This window comes from Synchiropus splendidus, chromosome 3 (genome assembly GCF_027744825.2).
Source record: "Synchiropus splendidus isolate RoL2022-P1 chromosome 3, RoL_Sspl_1.0, whole genome shotgun sequence".
Lineage (NCBI taxonomy): Eukaryota > Metazoa > Chordata > Actinopteri > Syngnathiformes > Callionymidae > Synchiropus > Synchiropus splendidus.
The window spans coordinates 24522501-24543808 of NC_071336.1; the positions used below are offsets into that span (position 1 = coordinate 24522501).

The window sequence follows — 21308 nt, forward strand, 5'->3', positions numbered from 1 at the left end:
AAGGAAATGACGTTTACACTCCTTGTTAATCACTCTGAACACAAACACAAACCTATGGTTCCATCACAAGCTCCACATAGCTTTGACTCCCCATCTCATGGGTCCCTTCAAATCCATCTGACTCGAAATGTGACCCATTTCTGATCCTAATTCTAACGCCGTTTCGCAAGAAGGGTGACAAGTCCCGACTAAGTTGGGGTTGTCTTCTAGAAAAAATGCTCACCAAAGATCTGGACACTGGTTTGTCCGAACCCCAGTTCACCAAAGACAGATCCTCCAATGGTCTTCTCTTTTATTTTTTCACTGTGCTAGTAATGATTGTACAACCTCAGTGTGCGCCGACTTAGCAAAACATGGCACCATATTTATTCACTGTTGTCTTCTCAAGACGGGCAGAGCAATCAAGTTTGCAGTGGACCACGTGTTTCCATCCTCCCAGCGAGCCAGTAAAGTCAAGAACCGCATTGCTGTGGTGGTGACCGATGGCAAGTCTCAAGACGATGTGGTCAGTGTGTCGCACCAAAATAAGCATGTCAATGTCGTTCAAATCTTCTTAATTCTTAAAATATTTTCCAGCATTTTTCATCTAAACAAAGCCTTCCTTTTACACTGCCTTTCAATGGACGATTACTTGTTTCCCTAGGTGGACGCCAGCATGGAGGCGCGAGCTCAAGGCGTCACAGTGTTTGCAGTCGGAGTTGGCAGCGAGATCACGACCTCGGAGCTTGTGTCTATTGCCAATAAGCCGTCATCCACCTATGTCCTGTATGCAGAGGACTACACCAACATTGAGCGTATTCGAGACTCCATGGAACAGAAGCTTTGTGAAGGTCAGTTAGAAGTTGTGAGGGGTTGGATGTTTACAATGATCAGACCACCAGATAAATTAAATGGATTTCTAAATGATTTCTCTTTCTTCCTAGAGTCTGTGTGTCCAACAAGAATTCCGGTCGCATCTCGAGACGAAAAAGGCTTTGAGCTGATGCTGGGTTTGAACATCCTGTCGAAGTCGGAAAAAATACCTGGCTCCCTGCTCACAGAGACGGCCTACATGCTCTCTACCTCCACTGATATTACTGAGAAGACCAGGTAGTGTATTTAGCTGGACACTTTACTGTCACATTCTGCGGTAAATCATTTGATTTCATCACGATCCTCTATCCACCAGGGAGATCTTTCCGGAGGGCCTCCCACCATCATATGTCTTTGTCGCCACCATACGACTGAAAGGAGCCTCCGCAAAGTTGACCTATGACCTGTGGAGGGTCCGGTCAAAGGATAAGGAGGTCCAGGTTGCCGTCTCGCTGAGCGGAAGAGACAAAACGGTCGTCTTCACTGCGACAAGTCGAATGCGGAGGCAGCAGAGAGTTGTTTTCAGAGACTCTTTTCAGGTTTGCTTCTTCATGTCTGATCAAGAATTTCTTACATTTCCCTGTATTTTGTGACTATTGCTGACGATTGGTATTATTGTTGTTATTATTGTTCTGGGTAAATCATCTGGCCACTAAATCAGATCCAGGTGAAAGGTCAAGGCGCTGCACAAAATAAACAAATAAATTAACTCAACTAATAATAATGAACACAACCTTGTGTAGCGGGAAATACATAAAAATACAAAAATGGATGTAATGACGTGCATGTTTATTTATTTTCAGGGGTGAGGCTTGATAAAAATAAATAGATTATCACGATAATTCAGTATGTGACACCAGATTGATCAAATTTAAATTGCATCTGTCCACGTGGCCATTAAACCTTTTGCTGCTCTTTGCTGCCAAACTGCACAGAACATCAGGAGGTTTTTAAACTTAACATTTCCGTCTCACTTACAGCCCCTCATCATGGATGTTTTGGTTGGTTTGTATAATGTAGTGCACCTAAAATTGGTGCAGCAATAAATGTTCCACCTGAACGACAGTTTACACATGAACAATCTGGATTATTTGAATGAATTCATTTATTAATTTGGTTTATGCTTATTTAACAAACATTAGCTCAGAAGTTACAGCCCTGATTTTTTTTGTGATGAGAATTTCTCATCACAAATTATATTATTATTATTTATTATTATATATTAATAATATATATTATTATTATTACTTTTGTGTTCGGGAATTTCTATTCGGAGATTAATAACATTAATAAATCTATCTATATGCTCATACGAACCTTATTTTTCAACCTGTTTTTTGTCATACATTTTGAATGAAATTACCTTATTGGGGTTGGGACACGATAAATAAATATCATAATAAGTAATAAGCTTTTAAAATGAATTAATCATGATGAATCATTTTTCATATTTCACACCAGATTTATCAAATTTAAGTTATTTAAGTTATATACAGTACACTGTATGTTATATAAGTTATTCAAGTTTTTTTTAACCTACCCTGGTTTAGTCTCTTTCATCATGGATGTATTGGTGATGGCGTCACATTGTGTAATGCTGAACTACTACACTAAGAAAGTGGCTGTAGAGGCTTTATGAAACACAGTGCTCATTTTCAGAGGACACTAGGTGGCGCTCCTGGTAAAAAAAAAATGAACTAAATTGGATGTTCAAATACAAATGTTTTAGAGCATAGTGCCATCTAGAGGGGCTCTGAGGATGAGGACAGAGATTCATGAAGCCCCACAAACCTACCGCAAAACGCCCCCCGTGGAAGCCAATTTATATATTATTATTTTATCTTTAAATGAAAATAAACATGTTGTGAAGTCCCTGCTCTACTTTTTTACACCTGATGAAATGAGATGTCCTCACTATAACCTTTCATCTTGTATGCATCATCACTGCCCTCCGTTTCTACATCTTTTGTCGCAAACTTATAATTATATTACGTTTTACGTACGACTCCCTGAAAATGACACTCTGGGAAAGAATGTTTTAAGGACATCCCAATGTGCTCTTTGTGAACAAGCATAATGAACGTTCAGTTCAATGTAAACCCTCATCATCGCGTGATGGCGGGTGAACGGAACGTTTCCATAGAACTATATTCCCCAGTGGAAAGTCAGCCTCTGCATGTGTCGCAGAAGGAGCGCGTGTCTTTGTCTCCATGGCAGCCCAAGGTAATAACACATCCTGTCGGGTTGTTTTAACTGAGAATCCTGCCCCTGACTTCCCTTGGCAGTGCAGCTCAGAGGGAGGATATAATTACCTTGAGATTCTGTTTGCAGTTGTATGATGTGATTTGGTTTGATGTGGCACAAGGTAGACGCCTGTGATTTGTCATTTGGAGATGATGGTTGAGGCGTGGTGGTGGAGGGGCGGGGGGTGCCGATGAAACAATTGAAGCTCTGTACATCCCTGCCTCGGTGCGTGGTGAGCTCCTTGTGATGGAAAAAGAGAGCTCTTTGGGGTTTTAATGCTTAAAGGACATTTATTTACGGAGCAGTTCTAAGTCAAGCATCTCTGGCAGAAGCAGGGTTCGGGCTCAGGCACCAGCAGAAATGGCTCAACTCTTTGACAAGTTAATAATTGTCTTGCCGTCCAAGTGACATGAAAGAAAGGTGTCTTTCTCACGAACAAGCCCGGCTGAATGCATCTTTATGTTTGGAAACCGGGAGGACCAACATTCCTGAACTTTACTTTTGTGTCCTCATCACAGAGTCTTTATGATGGAAAGTGGCATCAGCTCAAGCTTCTGGTCCGGCCGGGCCAAGTCACGGGTTTCCTTGATGATGAACTGATCCAGGAAATGTCCCTGGATCCCGTGGAGCCAATTTACATCAACGGAGAGACGCAGGTGGCCAAGAAGAGAGGAACAGACATCACTGTGCCTGTGAGTTTTAAACACAGCGACGCATCATGTTTTGAATGGCAGAAAGTGTTTAATTTTGGGGGCGACATGTCATTTTAGTTGCTTGCAAAATAGCTTTGAATTAGGGGTTAAACTCAAGAGTCCAGCAGTGCACTGTGGGTAACACCCTCCTCTTCTACTCAGGTGGAAATTCAAAAGTTGCGTCTGTACTGTGACCCCCACCAGAGTGAGCGGGAGACGGCGTGTGAGATATACTCAGTGGTGAGACTCCCATCTATTTTCGCAGATGAATTCAATGCTTAAAACAAAAGAAATCTGAAATAAAAAACTGAATCTGCATTGTCTTCCCCATCTGACACTGCCCAGGACGATGAAAGGGTAAGTCAAAGAATATATAGTGGCTGTTTTTAAAATTCCGTCGAGGAAATCAATTTCCTGTTTCTTCAGTGTCCGTTGAATCGAACAGCCACTGAGGAAGAGGAGGACTGCAACTGTGTGTTTGTCGGGCCACCAGGTCTACAGGGGCCTCCGGGGAACATGGTAACACAATGTTTGTAGAGAAAATTAGACATAAGACGTGGTTTGAACTGGAATTCTTACAGGGTTCTCGGGGTGAGAAGGGCAATAGAGGAGCACCGGGAGCTGTAGGCAGGCCTGTGAGTACGGAATGTGTCCCTCCTTTATTTGCTGAATTCTTTTTTTGAATTCATATTTTGCACTGTGACATTCGTTTGTTATCATCCAAGAATAGTGAGGATCCAATGTGATATTCTGCTCAATGATAGTTGCAATAATGGAAGACGTTAAAAGTGAAATAAAAAATGAAAAGGTTATGTTTTGATCTAACTAGAACTAACATATTGTTTCTATTCCCTACCTCCACTTTAAGGGCAAAAACGGGAAACCTGGAGATTCTGGGCCGCCTGGTCTTCCAGGGGTGAAGGTAATTAAAATAATCATTTTCCTCCAGGTATTTCAAATTCATTCAGTCAAATATCATGAATTATTTTCAAATGCTTCATTACAGGGAGAAGATGGTCCACCAGGTGCAAAAGGGGAACGTGGACTAACAGGAGACAAGGTATGACTGGAAGGAAATTCATGAGCGACAACCATGTTCCTCTCAATGGCTCTCTGTTCAAGGGAGAGACAGGAGATCCAGGATTTCAGGGAGAACCAGGAGCCCCAGGCCCGAAAGTAAGATTCAAATGTTTGTCTTACGACCCAGTTTGTTTTGGGGTCACATTTTCAATCTCCAAAATGTGTCCATCATGGTCCTCTCCATCTCAGTCTGGACTTTATCTCCAAACTTCTCCACTACTGGAGCACTCATTTCTAATCTTATTCTTCCTGGTCACTCCCACTCAAAACCTCTCTATTTTTGCAACCATTGCTGCACTCTGTTCTTCACCTTAAATCAGTTAAAGTGCATGTTTCTGCAATAGTTCTGCATCAGCAGCCCTCAGAAATATCTGTGACTAAGGAAGGATAGGGATGGAATGTTAATAGTTAAGTTGGAGTTTTAATTTCTTTTATGTATGCAGGGTGTTCGTGGCGAAAGAGGGGAGCAAGGACCCGTCGGGCAGCCTGGACTGAGGGTCAGTTCACGTTCTATGTTCATGTTGAGGAGTTTAAAACTGATTCGATCACTCAAATGCTACACAGAATCCAAGAGCAAAGTGATGTGAGTAGTCTAAACAGAGCATTTTTACGTTTTAGGGGGATCCAGGAGTGCCAGGCCCAAGTGGACTCATTGGAACACCAGGACAGAAGGTAAGCTTTCCAGCAAGCTACAATTATTTATAGTACTTTCATGTAAAGCTGTCAAAAGTTTGCAAAACACATGCCTGGGAACCAACAGTGTGACACTAACCTAAAGGTGCTAAACAAGTGGTTCACCTCCAAATGACAAGACGTGACCAGGATCAAGATATTAATCGAACCATATACAGTACTAAAGTGAAAAAGGTAAAGTGAGTTGGAAAATCCAATATATAATTTACAAGTCTTGTAACTACACGCTATAAGTGAACACATTTATTTAGCTATTTCAGCATGTGTTTTGATAGTGTGTTTGAAAATTGTGTCCACACACAGATGCATTTTATGTTCCTCGTTCCTCCAACACACTCTTGAACACATGCAGACGGCGGGTGAAAGTCGTTTATTATGATAACAGGAAGAGTCCATAATTACTGAGCATGCAGACGGCATGAGGGCTCAAAGAAGTTCAGAGGACTGAAAATAGCAGCAGGCACTTGTAGCGGGTGGGCGTACGAGCAGGCGCTCCTGCTCACAGATGTGTGCATGTTTTCCTTCATTCATGGCCACGCCGACCGCCGTTTCTCTGCTGCCACATCTGTTTTATTTAGTTGACACTTGTGTAGGAGTGCGGTTTTGCTCAACAGCACTTTGTCCATGAGTGAGATATGAAATTAGAAAGTGGATATAATAGTTGTGAGAATTACTTTCAGTCCTTATGTATGTTTTTCTCTATAATAGTATACTGTTGTTCTTTTTATGAATCAGCAAGTCATGCTGTTAAATAGGTTTTGATGTCCCTTTGCTCTTGTACCTGGGTGTAATGATGATTTATCAAAGAGGAATAGTTGATGGAAGAGAGCTGAGCCAAGAGGCAATGCGGGAAATGGAAAGAGATCTCGGATACAAGCGGCGAAAATGAGTTTTCTTTGCCTTTAGGCCGGTGTCTCCTTTAGAGAGTGGGTGAGGAGTTCTGTTTCTCGGGAGAGATACGGACTAGAGCTGCTGCTTCTCCACGTTGAAACAAGGCCAGACGGGTTGGTTTGGGCATCTTATGTGGATGCCCCCATGGCGCCTCCCTATTGAGGCGTTTCATCTGGGAGGAGACTGAGGGGTTGACTCAGGACCCAGTGGAGGGATTATATCTCATCACTGGCCTTTGCCCATCTTGACCATTTTCATCGTCTCACCTTTCCACTTCATGTCAACGTTCATTCAACGTCATTGAACCTCAAGCGTTGACTTCCCGTTCTCCTTTTATTTCTCAAGTATCTCCATCTCCAACCTTCTTGGTCCGACTCTGTCTTTCCTCTCCACATGTCCAAACCATCTGGCCTCTCTATCCTTGCTGCCAAAGTGTTTTATAATAAATCTGGGCAAATGAAAAGTGATTTAAGGAACACTTATATCACTTTAAGGAAAACTGGTATTAAATAGTAATCCAAGTACATGAAGGTACTTGTTTGTGGGACGCAGCGTGAAAAAGAACAGTTAAAATGTCGATATGAGGCAGATCAGAGTGGCCAATGATTTAAAACCGGATGTCCTCTTGAGCTTTCATGAGGTCTACATTTCAAAATAAAATATGTTCAAGTTCACATGGTGTCTTACATATAGGAAACTGATCACACCCATTCATTCGGATTCCCCCTTCTGATCTTTGATTTAAAGTTTTCACTCTCACTAAACTGAGATTCTCAGTTCAAGCTGGTCACTGAGGAGTCGCTTGAAGTCATTAACTTTGATCCCAATCTTATCTAGACAAGAGCTGCAACAACAGTTGAGCGTCTGACTCCAATCGCAGCGCCAGATAACTCAACATATCAGTCGTTCCTGGAACAGTTTTCTCCACAGATGTTGTCGCTTCAACAAACAGTTCAAATATCTCCCCGCAACCTGTCAAGGCACATTAACCCTCCTAATTGTTCAGAGAGACCTGCCTGGTTTCCATGGCGATGAGTAGAGGAAACACAAATCCAAGGAAACACCATGGTGATAATGTTCACTTTTTATTCACAAAATTACATGTCACTTTGAGCCGCTTAATCTGACGGATCAAACAGGAAACAGACATTCAGTTGACAACACAGCGCTGGATTCCAAACCGCAGCAAGAAGCTCACAGATGTGAAAACAAGTTGGACAATTAGCTGTGATAAAACCTTGCTGTCTGGTTGCTTGTATGCTTAAAGTAATTGCACCATGTCATTGTTTACAACTGTGCCTTTAGATCGCATGTTAAACCAGAGGGTACTGAGGTCACGTCCTCATGTTGTGGGAAACTGGGGATCGTAACATCTTCGCTGTGCCACAGAATGGACTTCACTGGGAAGAGTTCCCATTCAAATGACAATGTTTCGAAAGCTACGTGATCATTTCGAAGCGAGGCAACTATTCATCTTTAGTCACACATTTTTCAAGAGTGAAGTTTTAAGAGTCCTGTCTGCCTACACCCTTTGCTTGGAATGTTTTTTTTTTTTTTTAAACAGCATTATATGGATTCTATATTCTGAGATGCTTATCACATTTAATGTCACACACATTTGTATTATCATGATATTTTATTCACACATAGTTAGTGGTCATTACTGCAGTTGTGCGAGTAAAAGTGTGACTGAAGCGGTCGGCAAGTGTAATTACTATAGTTCTAGAGCAAGGGTGGAGAATTACATTTCCTATGGAGCTATATTATATCCAGAGACTACTGTAAGACAGCCAAAACTTGTATTGTTAGCAAGGATATAAACAGGTGAAATCATGCCATGACATGGTTAAAAAACAAGAAAGCATGAAGAAAGAAGAATTTTTTGTTGTTTGATTGTGTCTCTTATTATTTGATCATTTTTTCCTCAAGGGACTGTGGACAAAACTTCCCAAAATATTTTAAGGGACAAGAAATATTAACCAATTAAAAGACAGGAGAATAAACAAAAATATGTCGTTTATATAGGTTGTTTTCAGCAACTTTTCTTCGTGATCAGTTTTATATAGTTGTTCCTCTTGAGGGCAGCATGGATCCACCCAGGTCTGTTCTAGGTTGATGCTGTTTGTAAAGGACTTGGGGTCGCCTGAGTGGCATCCCTTCCTTGTACCAAAATGAGTGCAGTGCTCCAAATATGAAAACATATATTGTTCATATCTGCAAGTATAAAACTGTCTGTTAAAAATTGCTCTCTGTCCCCTGCTCCTTTATCGAGATGTCCTGAAAACTTTCACTGAGAGCAGTTATTTTTGCAGACAGACAAGTGGCGACGAACACAAAACCTATATAATCGCTTGAAAAGACTCCAACCTTATTCATTGTAGCATCATCTCAGCATCTAGATTCCAGACAGCAGCAGGAAATCTGGAATCCAAGAACTGCCCCGGGGTTCAATGCAGAAACAACTGAGCTCTGAGTGTGGTCGCTGCCTCGGGAAAGTTCCTCGTGAACCGTAAACATTCCTGTCCACCCACTTGTGACAAACACACTCAACGTCCCACACAAACCCCGCAGCCCTCGACATGGTCTGTGATCATATATTCATATAAAACTGAGTCAAACTTCACTTGACGGAATTTTAACTTTCGTGGTTCAAATGAGTTAAAATGACTGGCGCCAGACACACCTCTGTAATTCTGTACAATAAAGGAAATGTAGACAAAAAATGTAAATCAGAAGTGTAGTTTCAAAGCGGAGTGAGATGCTCCCGTGAGGTTAACAAGGGGGATATTTTTCAGCCTTGTCTGTAATTATGGGGGGCAGTGACGCTAGAGCAGGTTTAGCATCAACCCTATAAATGAGCGACCCAGAATAAAAGCGATAAAATCCAGATTGATTCCTGTGTTCTTGGGTCCACAGCAGATGCTTATGGATTGATTTTTATCCCCTTGAAAATGATGCATTAATATGACAGAGCCGCTGCTCTCCACGAAATGACGGCTCCATATCTCTTCCTAACAAAGCAGCGCTGAACTGAGGTGACCTACAAAATTTGGCCATCTGGGAAACTACTCATAAACACTTAGTTACAATGATGGCACTACATTTCACCACCATGCTGTAAAATTGGCTGATGAATCGGGGTTATTTCGGAGGGTAATTGAGTGTTATTTTACTCCAGAGGCTAATGACACGATTCCCCCGACAGCCCTCCAACACAGGACTTTACAGTAACTGAGCGTATAATGGTCTCAGGATGCTTCCTCAAACTTAAGGGCCGTCATTGTCGGCGGGAGGAGTTTGTATAGAGAGATGACTTTCTCTGTGGGGTGCGAGTGGAAAGGAGGGCTCACCTGTGACGGAGGTTATTATTGTTGTGGATTTCATTTTGACTCACAGCCTTTTAAATTCAGTTAGTTGTTGTTTTTTTTGACAGCCAGCTTGCTTGTTTTAATTCATGTTTAATTGATATTTATGACTTTTTTTTTTGTTTTTATAAGCTGTTGAACAAAAAACTCTCCTAATTTTTGCCAGGTTTTCAACATATGACTTGAGTGGCTTTATGATGGCAGCTGTGAAACTAGCAGAGCCAAAATAGATAGAGATTTAAATCATCTCAAAAAGCTACAGTATGAAATAAAAATACAAAGAAATAAAGTTTCACTGGAATTTAAGTTATTCATTAGTTTTGTAAACAGGAAATATAACTTCTGTTAGTAGTTTTTTGGTTCTGCGCTCTCAACAAAAATGCTTCAAGAAACATACTCAGGAATGTTGATCAATGAACAATATATATGGAAAAATAGAAAAAACTCAAAGTAACTTTATGTATGATTTCGTAAGTATTCGGTATCAGTAGTCAAATGTGTACTCTACTTGTTTTGGAAAAAAACAGTCTAATTTTTTTGTGAACAACAATAACCTTGTCTACGTAGATGTGAAACAAAAGCCATTTTGTGTATCAAAACATATTCACATGTTTATGTTGTGCACAAGAGGTTTTCACATGCACTATTGAGTCACGTCCTCGACGTGTCCTATATGGGCTCAAATTGGATTTGAACCATATAGATCTCCTACAGATGGTTTCTTGTGATGAGGTTATTGAGGAGCAGGGATGTCACATGAAGGACTCTCTGCAAACTCTGACGCATCAGCCGCTTGTGTCGAGTGTAGATAAGACCCTGCCAATCCCAGGAAACTGGACATGGATCCAGCACTTCATACAAGTCATGAGATTACCATTAAAATATAGCTCATTTAAATACTGGCCTTGCAATATATTGGTCATATTCAAGCTGTATAGTGGCTTAAATCATATTTCCATCAACTCATTCACTTCCCTCTTCCTCTTGTATTTTTTTTACAGGTATATATTTCAGAGCTCATGTGTAATTTTAATGACAATGTAGCTAGTCGTCTCTGTAACAATACACAAGTTGCACATTTGGGCTGCACTCCTGTCTGCTTTCTCTTGTTCTCCAGCCAAAGATTTATGTCATTTATTGTGGCTGTGGCGGGCGTCTCTACTGTGTAATTATGAGGTCTGCTGCCTCTCTGGTTTTTACTTGCGGACCATGGGGAGACATTAAAACAGGAGCGGAGGCTGCGTTGCTAGCCTGCGCGAGAGCCACACCGCCGATATAAGTCGAGTAATGATAACCAGGTTTCAGTATTAGCAAGCCATCTGTTCATAATATTGAGCACCTGCTGCTGCACATCTCGATCAAGTGGAGCATAATTTTTTTACTTACATTTTTTTAATGTCATGTGACAGTTATGATCGAAGATCTTCATCTTCGATCATAACTGTCACATGACCACACCAAAGAGTGCTATGTTATGTTGTTATGTCAACATACACACTCTTTAAAGTACATTTTTGTGCTTGAAAAATGAACTGACCACTGCTTCCACTTTTGCTGTCTTCAATGGAGGGAAGTTGAACAATGATCAAACATCATTTATCTTTATCGTTCTATATTGGTGGTAACCCGATTACTTAATGTCTTCAGTCTTCACCAACATCAGAGCTCATTCAAAGCCAGACTGGATCTGTGCCCTTGTGTTGTCCTTTTTTCTGTTCTCCCCAACGTGACTCGGATCTCCACAGCCAGCTCCTTCATGTCATGGTATCTGTCCTACTTGTGACTAATCCCACAGGTCAGGGTTGACCTCCGTCAAATGTACTCTTTAATTAAGTCAGCGTTGCTACTTGGACCCAATGACAGCCAAATTGTTTGGTGCTATTTTAAGAGGAAGTGAAAATGGTCCGTCCCAAACCCCCTCTTTTTCACCACACTTCATTTCTTTGATTTAGTTTTAATAAATCCTGTTTTACCCAGATGCCACAAGAGCGTTCACTCCTGAAATAAAAATGATTTAGACTAGTCAGACATAAATATACTGACGTTGGTAATAACATTGTCATGATCATTTATTACCGGTGGCTTCATAAATGCTGTTTGGTTTTGACTCATTATATCAGTTTGACTTTATCTGACATGATTTTTATCGACTTGTTTCAGCTGTTCTTTGAACACACTCCAATAGCAGTGAGCCAGAATTAAAATGACCTACTGCATGTATTGATCTCCTCCTCAGAGTTTCCTCTCACAGTTTTTTTTTTCTTAATTCATGATCAAGGAAGGGATGTATTTTCAGTGGGAGAGACTTGCAAGGACAGATTGGAGACCAGTAAATCAGGGGAACAGCCGCTGTAGGAAAGTTGGGTGACAAAGCTACTGAGGCCAGATGGTTTGGACACGTGGAGAGGAGAGACAGTGCTGGACCAGGAATGTTAGATCTGGAGGTTCCAGGCAAAAGAAGGAAAGGAAGACGACCGATGTGTTTCATGGATCAAGGATGACGTGAGGAGGATAGACCAGGGAGGGTGACCAAGACAAAATGGAAGTTTGAACAATGATTCAAAGTTTTAATGTAACACATATTTCTTGTTTATTTTAAAGAATTTTGTTTATAGTCTCTATAAAATCATGTATTTCAGCAGATGGTCTAAATTCATTAATAAACTGAATATAAATGCTTTCATATTTAATGTATCAAGCTGTTACTGACAGTGAAAAGACTTTGGAGCACGATTTCAAGTTTTCCACGGCTGAATTCATTTCCATTGATTCCATTATTTGTGTATTACAAGCATGAACTGGTGCGAGCGCGTGCTTAACTTCCATCCGCGTCTTCTTATTAAGGTGAAATTATTAGACATTTATATTCCCACTCAGGCCTCCCAGCGGATTCCAGTAAACTGGTTCAGCAAGTACAGGCAGACAAAATAAAACATGCTCTTAAAACACCAGAATATGTTTAACAGCTTGTTTCCCATGTTTGCTGCCAGTGTGGCCAGATAGTAGTTTGCCGGAACCGGCTTCGCGCTCCTCAGCTATGTCACAGACAGGCGACTTCACCGTCCTGCGGCCGGTCCAAGCTTTAATGTGTTGTGTTGTGGCTCAACTTTGCCGTTTGTTTGTGGCTCCTCTTTTGTTTTTTAACAAGCCGACAGCTTACTGACATATCTGAGACCACAGGACCAGCCGCACTGCTGGTGTCCATGCGTCACCAGCCGAGATGAAGCCCCAAAAGCGCCAAACAAGCAAGTTTACATTCACCAGAAACCTCACAGGATTTCACTGTGTCTGCGTATAAATACACTTTTAATAACAGCACAGCCCACCAAGTTTAGGTTTTAAATGAAAGTGCTGCGCCAGTCCAGCAGATGTGTCGAATAAGAATCTTTTTAAACGCTGCCTTTGTCTGACTGGACAGATATGCTGAGTGTAAAACAGTGCAGATGTGAACAGCAGGAGTGAGAGTTTAGAAAACTTCATCAAACTATGTGCTGCCCTTTGGGACTGAGTTGATATATATTAGTTATCATTTCATTAGCACTTAAATATATTTCAAGTACTCATATTGTTAAGTTAAAAATAAAGTACTGGTGGTTCACGAATGTCAGCATTAGCTTTCCAAGCTCTAAAACAGGGAAGGGACTCTAAAAGTATAGAGTCGACTTGTTTCTTTGAAAATAAATGCTGAAATATGAACATGATTCATCCTTGATGTCATGTTTTGGATGCTCTGACCTGTGATGTGTGTCCTCAGGGAGATCCTGGACCGATCGGTGCCGCTGGGGCGCGAGGATCGCCGGTGAGTGAATTGAACCAGTGACACCACTTTATGGTCATTGACCTAAAACAAGACATTTTTCAAGATTTATTTGGTCATTCACTCATTCAATTGCACTTAGTTTGCACGATTGAGGGTTTTAAAACAAAATATAAAATGATATTTAAAATGCCTGAAATATCTAGAGAGAAAAACTGAAGTTAGTGTAGTTTATAGTGTGTGAAACTACAAGTGGCAGCGATGCAACCCGGCAGTTGAAATTTCTTGATTGATATCAATAAAACACAAGGAAAATTATACTTCAACAAATGCATGCAGAAAATGAAGAACAGGCTTTATGAACAGAAGTGTAAGTGGCTCTTCAAAATCAATACTGATGTACTTTTCTTGAGAAAATGGCTCGGTAACTCATACTAGCTGTCTGTCAATGATTTAGAGTTTAATGGACCTCATATTAATAGTGATAAAACACTTGACTTTTTCCTACTTTAGTTGACTCAGATATCTTCATAGCCCACTGAATGACGAATAATTATTAGCGCATCTATTCCATAAACACCATCTTTGTTTATGGACATGTTGGCAGCATATTTTGAAAACAATATTATTCAATAAAGCCATATTCAATGTTATAACACACAGTTGTGTCAGGAAGATGGTGAGACCTTCACAGCTTTAAACAATACAACTGTGCTGCAGAAAATCTTATGAATATATAATAAAGAAAGTGGCATTTTTCCCAGCAATGTACAACTGAAAACTGACATCTACAGCCTTGAATATACGTTTGAACATTTTTATTATCGCCACTCACTGCTTGTGGAATTTATTCCATTCTCAGTTTGCAATGTGGCTGAATTTTATTTTAACAGTGAGAAAAGATTAAAATAACTTCATGCTGTGAAATGTTCTGATGTTAACATGCTATGTCTCTTAAAATTCCAGCCTGCAAAACGCATCACTGTCCCACCCCACGCCGCAGAAGACCAAGCACAAATAAAGCAAACAGCGCTCTTAATGCATCCTAGCAGCTACTTTCCACTATAAACTTTTATTCCTGTTGAATATGGGTTAAAAGCCCTCTCCTCGTCAAGTTGGTGCTCAAGCGAGACACTTGTGGGAAAAACAATACTTGTTAAACCTTTTTTAAATGTTTAACGCTGCCTGTTGATGTTGCAGCTTTACCAGCGTCGTAACACGCAAAGGCCTTGTACTGGGATCATAAGGAGATGGCAGGAGATGCACCTGAAAAACTTTTGAAATGTCCAGTCCAACAATATTGAAGTCACTTTTATCACTAATCATCAAATAAAATAAATAATACAAATTTTAATGCCAATAAAAACACGTGACAATTGTTGTTTGAAGTCACCTAAAATGATTTGAAACGCATCAATGAGCTATTATAATTCTAAATCATGAAAGAGTTGTGATTTCCCTTTCAACTTTACCATCAGGGTGCTCCCGGACCGCCCGGAAAAGCCGGACTGGAGGGACCCCAGGTAGGAAACTTCTGACCCAAGTACCTTGAAACTGACTTCACAACATATTGTTTTACTTTTATTATTTTTTCTCAGGGAGAGCAAGGGTCTCCAGGTCCTCCAGGTCCACCCGGATTAAAGGGGCCTCTGGTTTGTGATCTTTATTTGTCCCAAAATGTCTTATATAACTGATGTTATAAAGTGAAATGATCAGTCTACGGTGGACTATGATGGAAACACTTTTTTTTTTATTATTATTGTAGCCGTGCCTTTAGTTCAATGCGAATGATTACAAGGAGGCTGTAGTTCTCCCAAGTGTGCAACACGCATCTATATTTCTTCTTTCCCAGTCGCCAACTTCGACAACACCGAACAGTGAGACCGTCACTTCCTCTCCCTTCAAAATAAAAGATTACTCAACAGTAGGATACGCATCAGCAAGACACAGAGTACCTTTCGTATCTCCCACCCCCTGGAAAAGAAACCTCCCCGTTTCTAAACAAAGTGCAAAACAACATACAAACACATTCAATCCTCTTCATTTTACACATCTAACCGTGTATGCCCCAAACTTACACACATGAAAAGATAAAAATGTAGTAGTGACCGAAACAAATATGGTTCAAACTTCACCCTTTAATAAGTGACAAAATCTTCCAAGTGAACAGGCTTCTTAATCTGCCGTCCAGTACTGGATACCACAGGCTTTGACTGAACGGATGACTGAAATTCTTCCCCAACCCATGGACTCAATTGCGAACTAACACTGTTCACAAATGTCTGAGGTTCGGTCACAGCATCTTTCACTGACACACCAAGATGAGGACGCCGAGAAGGAGCGTCTGCATTAGTGTGTTGTGGGCCATCTTTGACCGTGAGTTATGGGCAATTGTGTGGGCCGTGAGACAGTTCCGACACTATACTGGTGCAGCTTCTTTCAGTATCATAACGGATGATGCCATGTCGATTGACAAGGATCCTACTGGACGTAGAGCTCGGTGGCTCCTGGAATTGGACCCTTCTAACTGGAGTACACAAAACAAAGATTACCCAACAGTAGGATATGCATCAACTATAATATACAGGAGAATATCTTACATTATCTACCATACAAGGAGTTTAAGTTTATACCTGTGAAATGTGTATTTGAATGTGTGTGAATGTAAACCCCATTCAGCCTCTTCCTCTCTTTCAGAGGAATCTTAAATTCAAAACCAGAACTCTATCAATGTAAATCAGCTCACCTTAAACTTTCACATATTAAACACCTTCATCCGTTAAACCCATCCCGCAATAGGTGGCACGGTGTCGAGTAGATCAGTGAAACTCAGTGGCCATGATGTATTGACTGATCGCTGGACTTCATGCTATTCGTGTACTCTGCTGCCCTCATGCGGTCAACATGAGGTAGTAAAAGCTACTGTTACATGGTGAGAACTCTTCTTTTTCGTCTGATTTTTGGACAAATGGAGAGAACTGTGGGCACTTGATTAGAATTAAAATAAATTCCATCAACCTCCCTGGCCATCAACATGCTCGAGCAAAGTTTTATTGCAAAGCAGATGCTCATTTAATTTTTTTTTTCTCATTCCTTTGATGCTCTGTCTCTTTTTGTCCAGGGAGTTCAGGGTCCTCGAGGGCTGCCAGGGGAGCTGGGTCGAGAGGGACCCAAGGTCTGTCCTGCCAAACATTAAAAATACCATCCCAACCCAATCCAGCGCTGCGCTTCAGCACGACAACATTTGGTCTGCGTTGTCAGTTTGTTTACGGCGTCTGTGAAAATGTCGCCTTCAGTTTGTTTCACAGCAAATCTCACTGGTGTCTGATCAGAGAATTAAGAATTCAACCTGACACCCCATTACTTGGCAGAGCCATGATGACTGCAGCTCAGTGCTGTGATCTTATCGCCTGTTTCTTTTGACAAGCACCTCTTATTTGGTCTCCTTAACAGTCGCCTTAATTGAAGTGTTGGTTGTGTTTGCTGATAAGTGGCCCATCCCCGTCTGTTCGTGGTCTCCTCCACAGATCCATTATTTCTCCCGCTTACATCAAGCAAGTGACTCTAAGTGCCTTTAAGCACAGACACCAGTGTGGCTGTGTCGCTGACCTTCAGCCAAGTATGAGTCGTGGACCGTACTGTATGTAACTGATGGCCACTCTGGACACTGTGTTCCATACTTTCATTCGTAGAGAGAGTGTCGGCAGTCAGAAAAATACACAGAAATGTAACATACAATGAAATGATTTAGTGTGTAATGGACCGATAAAATAGCTGACATTGTCATATTTTATTTGCAATAATTATTAGCGCATCATTTTCCATAAATTCTTTGTTTATGGAGATGTTGGCAGTATATTTGGACAACAATATCATTTAATAAAGCAATATTCAATGTTATAACACATGAGACCTTCACAGCTTTAAACAATACAACTGTGCTGCTGAAAAGCTTGTGTATATATAACAAAGAAAGTAGCATTTTCCCCAGCAATATACAACTTACAGCAGCCCAAACTGACACCTTGAATATACATTTGAACATTTTATTATCGCCACTCACTGCTTGTGGAATTTATTTCATTCTCGGTTTGCGATGTGGCTGAATTTTATTTTACATTCTGAGCAAAAAATGTGAGGACAAATACAAAGAAATATAACCTGGCAGAGGAACACAATCTTTCACAGAAGAAGAAGAAATGTTGGGAAAGTAAAATGAAAAAAAAACAACAACAACAAAGTATTTAAATGTGAGTCAAAACGGACAAAAAATGTGAGAATGTACATTTTGTTTGTTGCAAAACATAGGCCTGAAATTTCTGTACAAATTTACTTCAGGCAAGGAAGACAGGTAAAGTAAAATGTAAATACCCTGTGCTCCTCCAAAGAGGTGAGTCACCACTGATGTGATTGGGGCTGATGATTCATGAGCATTCAGTGCTGTCTCTGGCGGATGGAACTAACAAAGTGTTTCTATTTTTATTTTCGGCTCTAGTTATTATTACAGATTTTTTAAAATGTTTTTTTCCCCATTTAGGGCAAGTGTGGTGACCCAGGTGCTGCTGGTCCTTTTGGTCCACCAGGTGAAAAAGTAAGTGGACGTTTGTCATTTTTGAAATAAAAAAATAAAAAGTTGAAATAGAAATTAAGTTTTGCAGGAAAAAAAACAGATTTTACAAATGTAAGAAGAATAATTATATTCAATAAAAGTGAAAAAATATCAACAGAACTAAGAAAAAGATTAAACAATGCAATAAAAAAATGAAGCTAAAATGAATACCAAAAATATATATTTAATTTTCATTTCTTTTTTTTTTTGGAGGTTTGACTTTTGAAGACTGTAAAGGACTTAATTCATGTAAACCCCCATATGTTACCGGGTCACAACTGGGCCACCGACGTGCCCACAGTTGTTTATTCTCAGACACTATAGTGGGCTGACCTGAGGATACAACCGCTTCCAAAGAGGACAGGGGATCAATGAAATCAAACAGTTGCTCCATCTCTGCTCTATAGCTCTGAATAAGTTCCTCTCTTTAGCTCAAGGAAAAACAAAACCCATTTGAACTTCTTGAGAAGCATATTCTGGAATTGCCAATCAGAAAATAAAACTTCACCAGCCAGTCACCAGTGTTTAGTGCAATGAAAACAACCAGTCAATGGACCAATAACATCTGTATTTGGCTGCTCACTCCAAAGTGAATAGATTCTATATTTTGCTACTGAAGGTGAAAGGCCGATATTAATACAAGACGAAACATGTTTTCAGAATCAGAAAACTTTATTAATCCTGAGGGAAATTCTGTTCATAACATGCTCTGTACACAACATATAATGATAAGATGATATAAATGTCTATAAAAATCTCTAAAAAAAATCAATAAAATGAATATCTCTAAAGTAAAATAACTATAAATTATATATATATATATATATATATATATATATATAAAGTGCAGAATACTGTGCAGAAGATCTTATAAACAATGTGCAAGAAAATGCAGATTCAAGAACAGAATGAACAGAATACCGTGCCAAAGAATCCTTCACTTCAATTTTACAGGGATGAATTGTACATTTTTATTGCCACAGGAAGAAAGGACTTCCTGTGGTGCTCGGTCTTTCAGATGGGTAGTTTCAGTCTGTTGGTCCATGTGCTACTGTATTGGACCAGGAGCTGATGGGGGTGGGTTGTTGTCCAGGATGCTCCTTAGTTTCAGGAGCATCCTTCTCTCCATAACCGTCTCTAAAGAGTCCACTCTCACCCCCACCACATCACCAACTTCGCGGCTGAGTTTGTTCAGTCTGGACACCACCGACTCGCAAAACATTTTTCATCTGCATCATTCTTCACTATTCAAGCACTTCTTAAGGGGAAAAAAAAAATCAAAGTCACAGCCGCAGTTTTAATTTCTCTGATCCTATCAGGCCAGATAACAAGCGTTATCATCCCCAAACCAAAAAAAAAAAAAAGAAGATTTCTCAAGCCCTATCCTTAAAATGAATTTTTAAAATGCAAATTCAATCACATCAAGTCTCAAAAGTTGCAGATAACAAGCCCTCTTGGCAGATGCCGGCGCTGCAGCAGCACCACAGTTATTAAGGCAGCAGGGTGATTGCCATCAGCACCCAGTCAAGACATTATCATCCAAACGCCTTGATCTGGGTCACGTCATGTGTTTTTCAAGCCAACAGAAGTGACAGGATGTTTTGTCTCTGATCCTTTCAAGGGGGTTGGGATGTGTAAACAAAGAGATAAGACTGAGGAAACAATGTCATAGATGCTCATGTGTTCTGAAAAAAGCTGATGGATTTGTAACACGGTGCCAGACATGTCAATCAGGTGACGCGGCGATTGGACGTTGAGTTGTATGTTATTATAAGACGCCTCAAGTGACAGACAAGGTGCGTTTATGTGAATTTCCTAGCAGGAGATGGATGGAACATAAATTGGTCTCAGAAAGTTAGTTCATCGGCGGTTGAATTGGCTCTGAATGAAAAGGCCTTTAAGGTATGAAAACATGTCTGAGTGGCTCACAAGACGGGTGCTGACCCGGATCCCTGATAATCTCCATCTGCATGAATACATTACAAATGTGGAAGAAACACTTCTGCATGACCTTGAACAGTTAGCGCCCTGATCGGTCGGTCTGCTGAATTTCTATTTTTTTCTTTTAGTGGCTGTTACAGTGTGAATCTGTTGCCTGGCCTTGGGTTTCATGAGCGAGAACACGCGCTTCAAATATGTACACTTCACAAAGGAGTGTGTTGCAGTCAAAAAGAGAGTTAAATAAATGATGGTTACTCATGTAACCCAGGTTCTATGAATATGTGCAATATGCATTGTACAGCAGACAGCGCCATCTGGTGGCCTCTGAAAACTAGGACGCCGTTTCCTGAAACCTCATCTACCATGACTACCTGCGGCATCTGAATGAGAACTGATGATCGTGAGGAACCAGAATCGACACAAGGAATCAGACCCAGATTCGGTCAAATTCAAATGACCCTATTTTACATGACCTACAAAGATGAGTGTTCAAGCTCCACCCTTCGGCAGGTTAGCAAGAGGGGAAGTGCTGAGAATTGATGTGGAAATTTCTAAAACTATCTGAATTTTCTGGCTGCTTTTGGTCACTTTGCATGTGAACAACCGTTTAAGTTCAAACTTAAGGGAGCAGAGAGTGACATCTAGTGGGCTTTGAGAATGACAACACTGTTTCATGGCTCTTTATCAGCAGCTCCGGTAGGTAAACACACACCACTGTAAACTCACAACCTTCTCCGTACATCATGGAAAAAGCAGTGTGCTGAGTTGTTGCTGAGCCCCAGATACATAGAGGCCGATCTTCGCTCTCCTGGGAGAGATCAATCGTGGAGCCCAAAAATCCAGAGGCACAGGGTGAACAGAGTTACGGGAGCCTGGTCAACAGTCCATCATGGCGGACGGCATTAAGTGAAGACGACACAGGCCTCCTGCAATCACAGTTTCTTAACACCTCGTCTTCTTTCAAGTCATCTCAAAATCCTCTTTGATGCTCCGGATCAGGACATGACATGTGACCCCAAGACAGTAAAACAGCCATAATCTACTTTTAGAAAGGCAGACTTGCGTTTGGTGGCGCAAGTGCATCCTTTTTATTCCACCCGCCGCCTTCTTCTGAGGCTTGAAAAACATCTATACAGCATCAAATGATTGGGTTGGAAAATGAAGCCATGAAAAGGAGCAGCGGC

The 21308-nt window shown here is 40.7% G+C and overlaps 1 protein-coding gene and 1 long non-coding RNA gene across 2 annotated transcripts in view; one reads left to right on the forward strand and one right to left on the reverse strand.

Annotated features, from left to right (window-relative positions):
* Positions 1-16405, reverse strand: part of LOC128755768 (uncharacterized) — a 17951-nt gene extending 1546 nt beyond the window's left edge. Inside the window, exons 1-2 of the long non-coding RNA XR_008414172.1 lie at positions 16321-16405; positions 13553-13658 (exon numbers count right to left, since the gene is read on the reverse strand). This is a non-coding gene — a long non-coding RNA (uncharacterized LOC128755768). The remainder of the gene's footprint in view (positions 1-13552; positions 13659-16320) is intronic.
* The window catches only part of LOC128755767 (collagen alpha-1(XXI) chain-like), a 45791-nt gene that overhangs the window by 6172 nt on the left and 18311 nt on the right, over positions 1-21308 (forward strand). The window contains exons 5-23 of the mRNA XM_053859750.1: positions 389-505; positions 644-830; positions 924-1089; positions 1169-1391; positions 3615-3788; positions 3951-4028; positions 4134-4145; positions 4215-4307; positions 4370-4423; positions 4657-4710; positions 4795-4848; positions 4911-4964; positions 5312-5365; positions 5487-5540; positions 13572-13616; positions 15053-15097; positions 15173-15226; positions 16696-16749; positions 18112-18165. Of these exons, the coding sequence (XP_053715725.1) occupies positions 389-505; positions 644-830; positions 924-1089; positions 1169-1391; positions 3615-3788; positions 3951-4028; positions 4134-4145; positions 4215-4307; positions 4370-4423; positions 4657-4710; positions 4795-4848; positions 4911-4964; positions 5312-5365; positions 5487-5540; positions 13572-13616; positions 15053-15097; positions 15173-15226; positions 16696-16749; positions 18112-18165 (1626 nt within the window). The remainder of the gene's footprint in view (positions 1-388; positions 506-643; positions 831-923; positions 1090-1168; positions 1392-3614; positions 3789-3950; positions 4029-4133; positions 4146-4214; positions 4308-4369; positions 4424-4656; positions 4711-4794; positions 4849-4910; positions 4965-5311; positions 5366-5486; positions 5541-13571; positions 13617-15052; positions 15098-15172; positions 15227-16695; positions 16750-18111; positions 18166-21308) is intronic.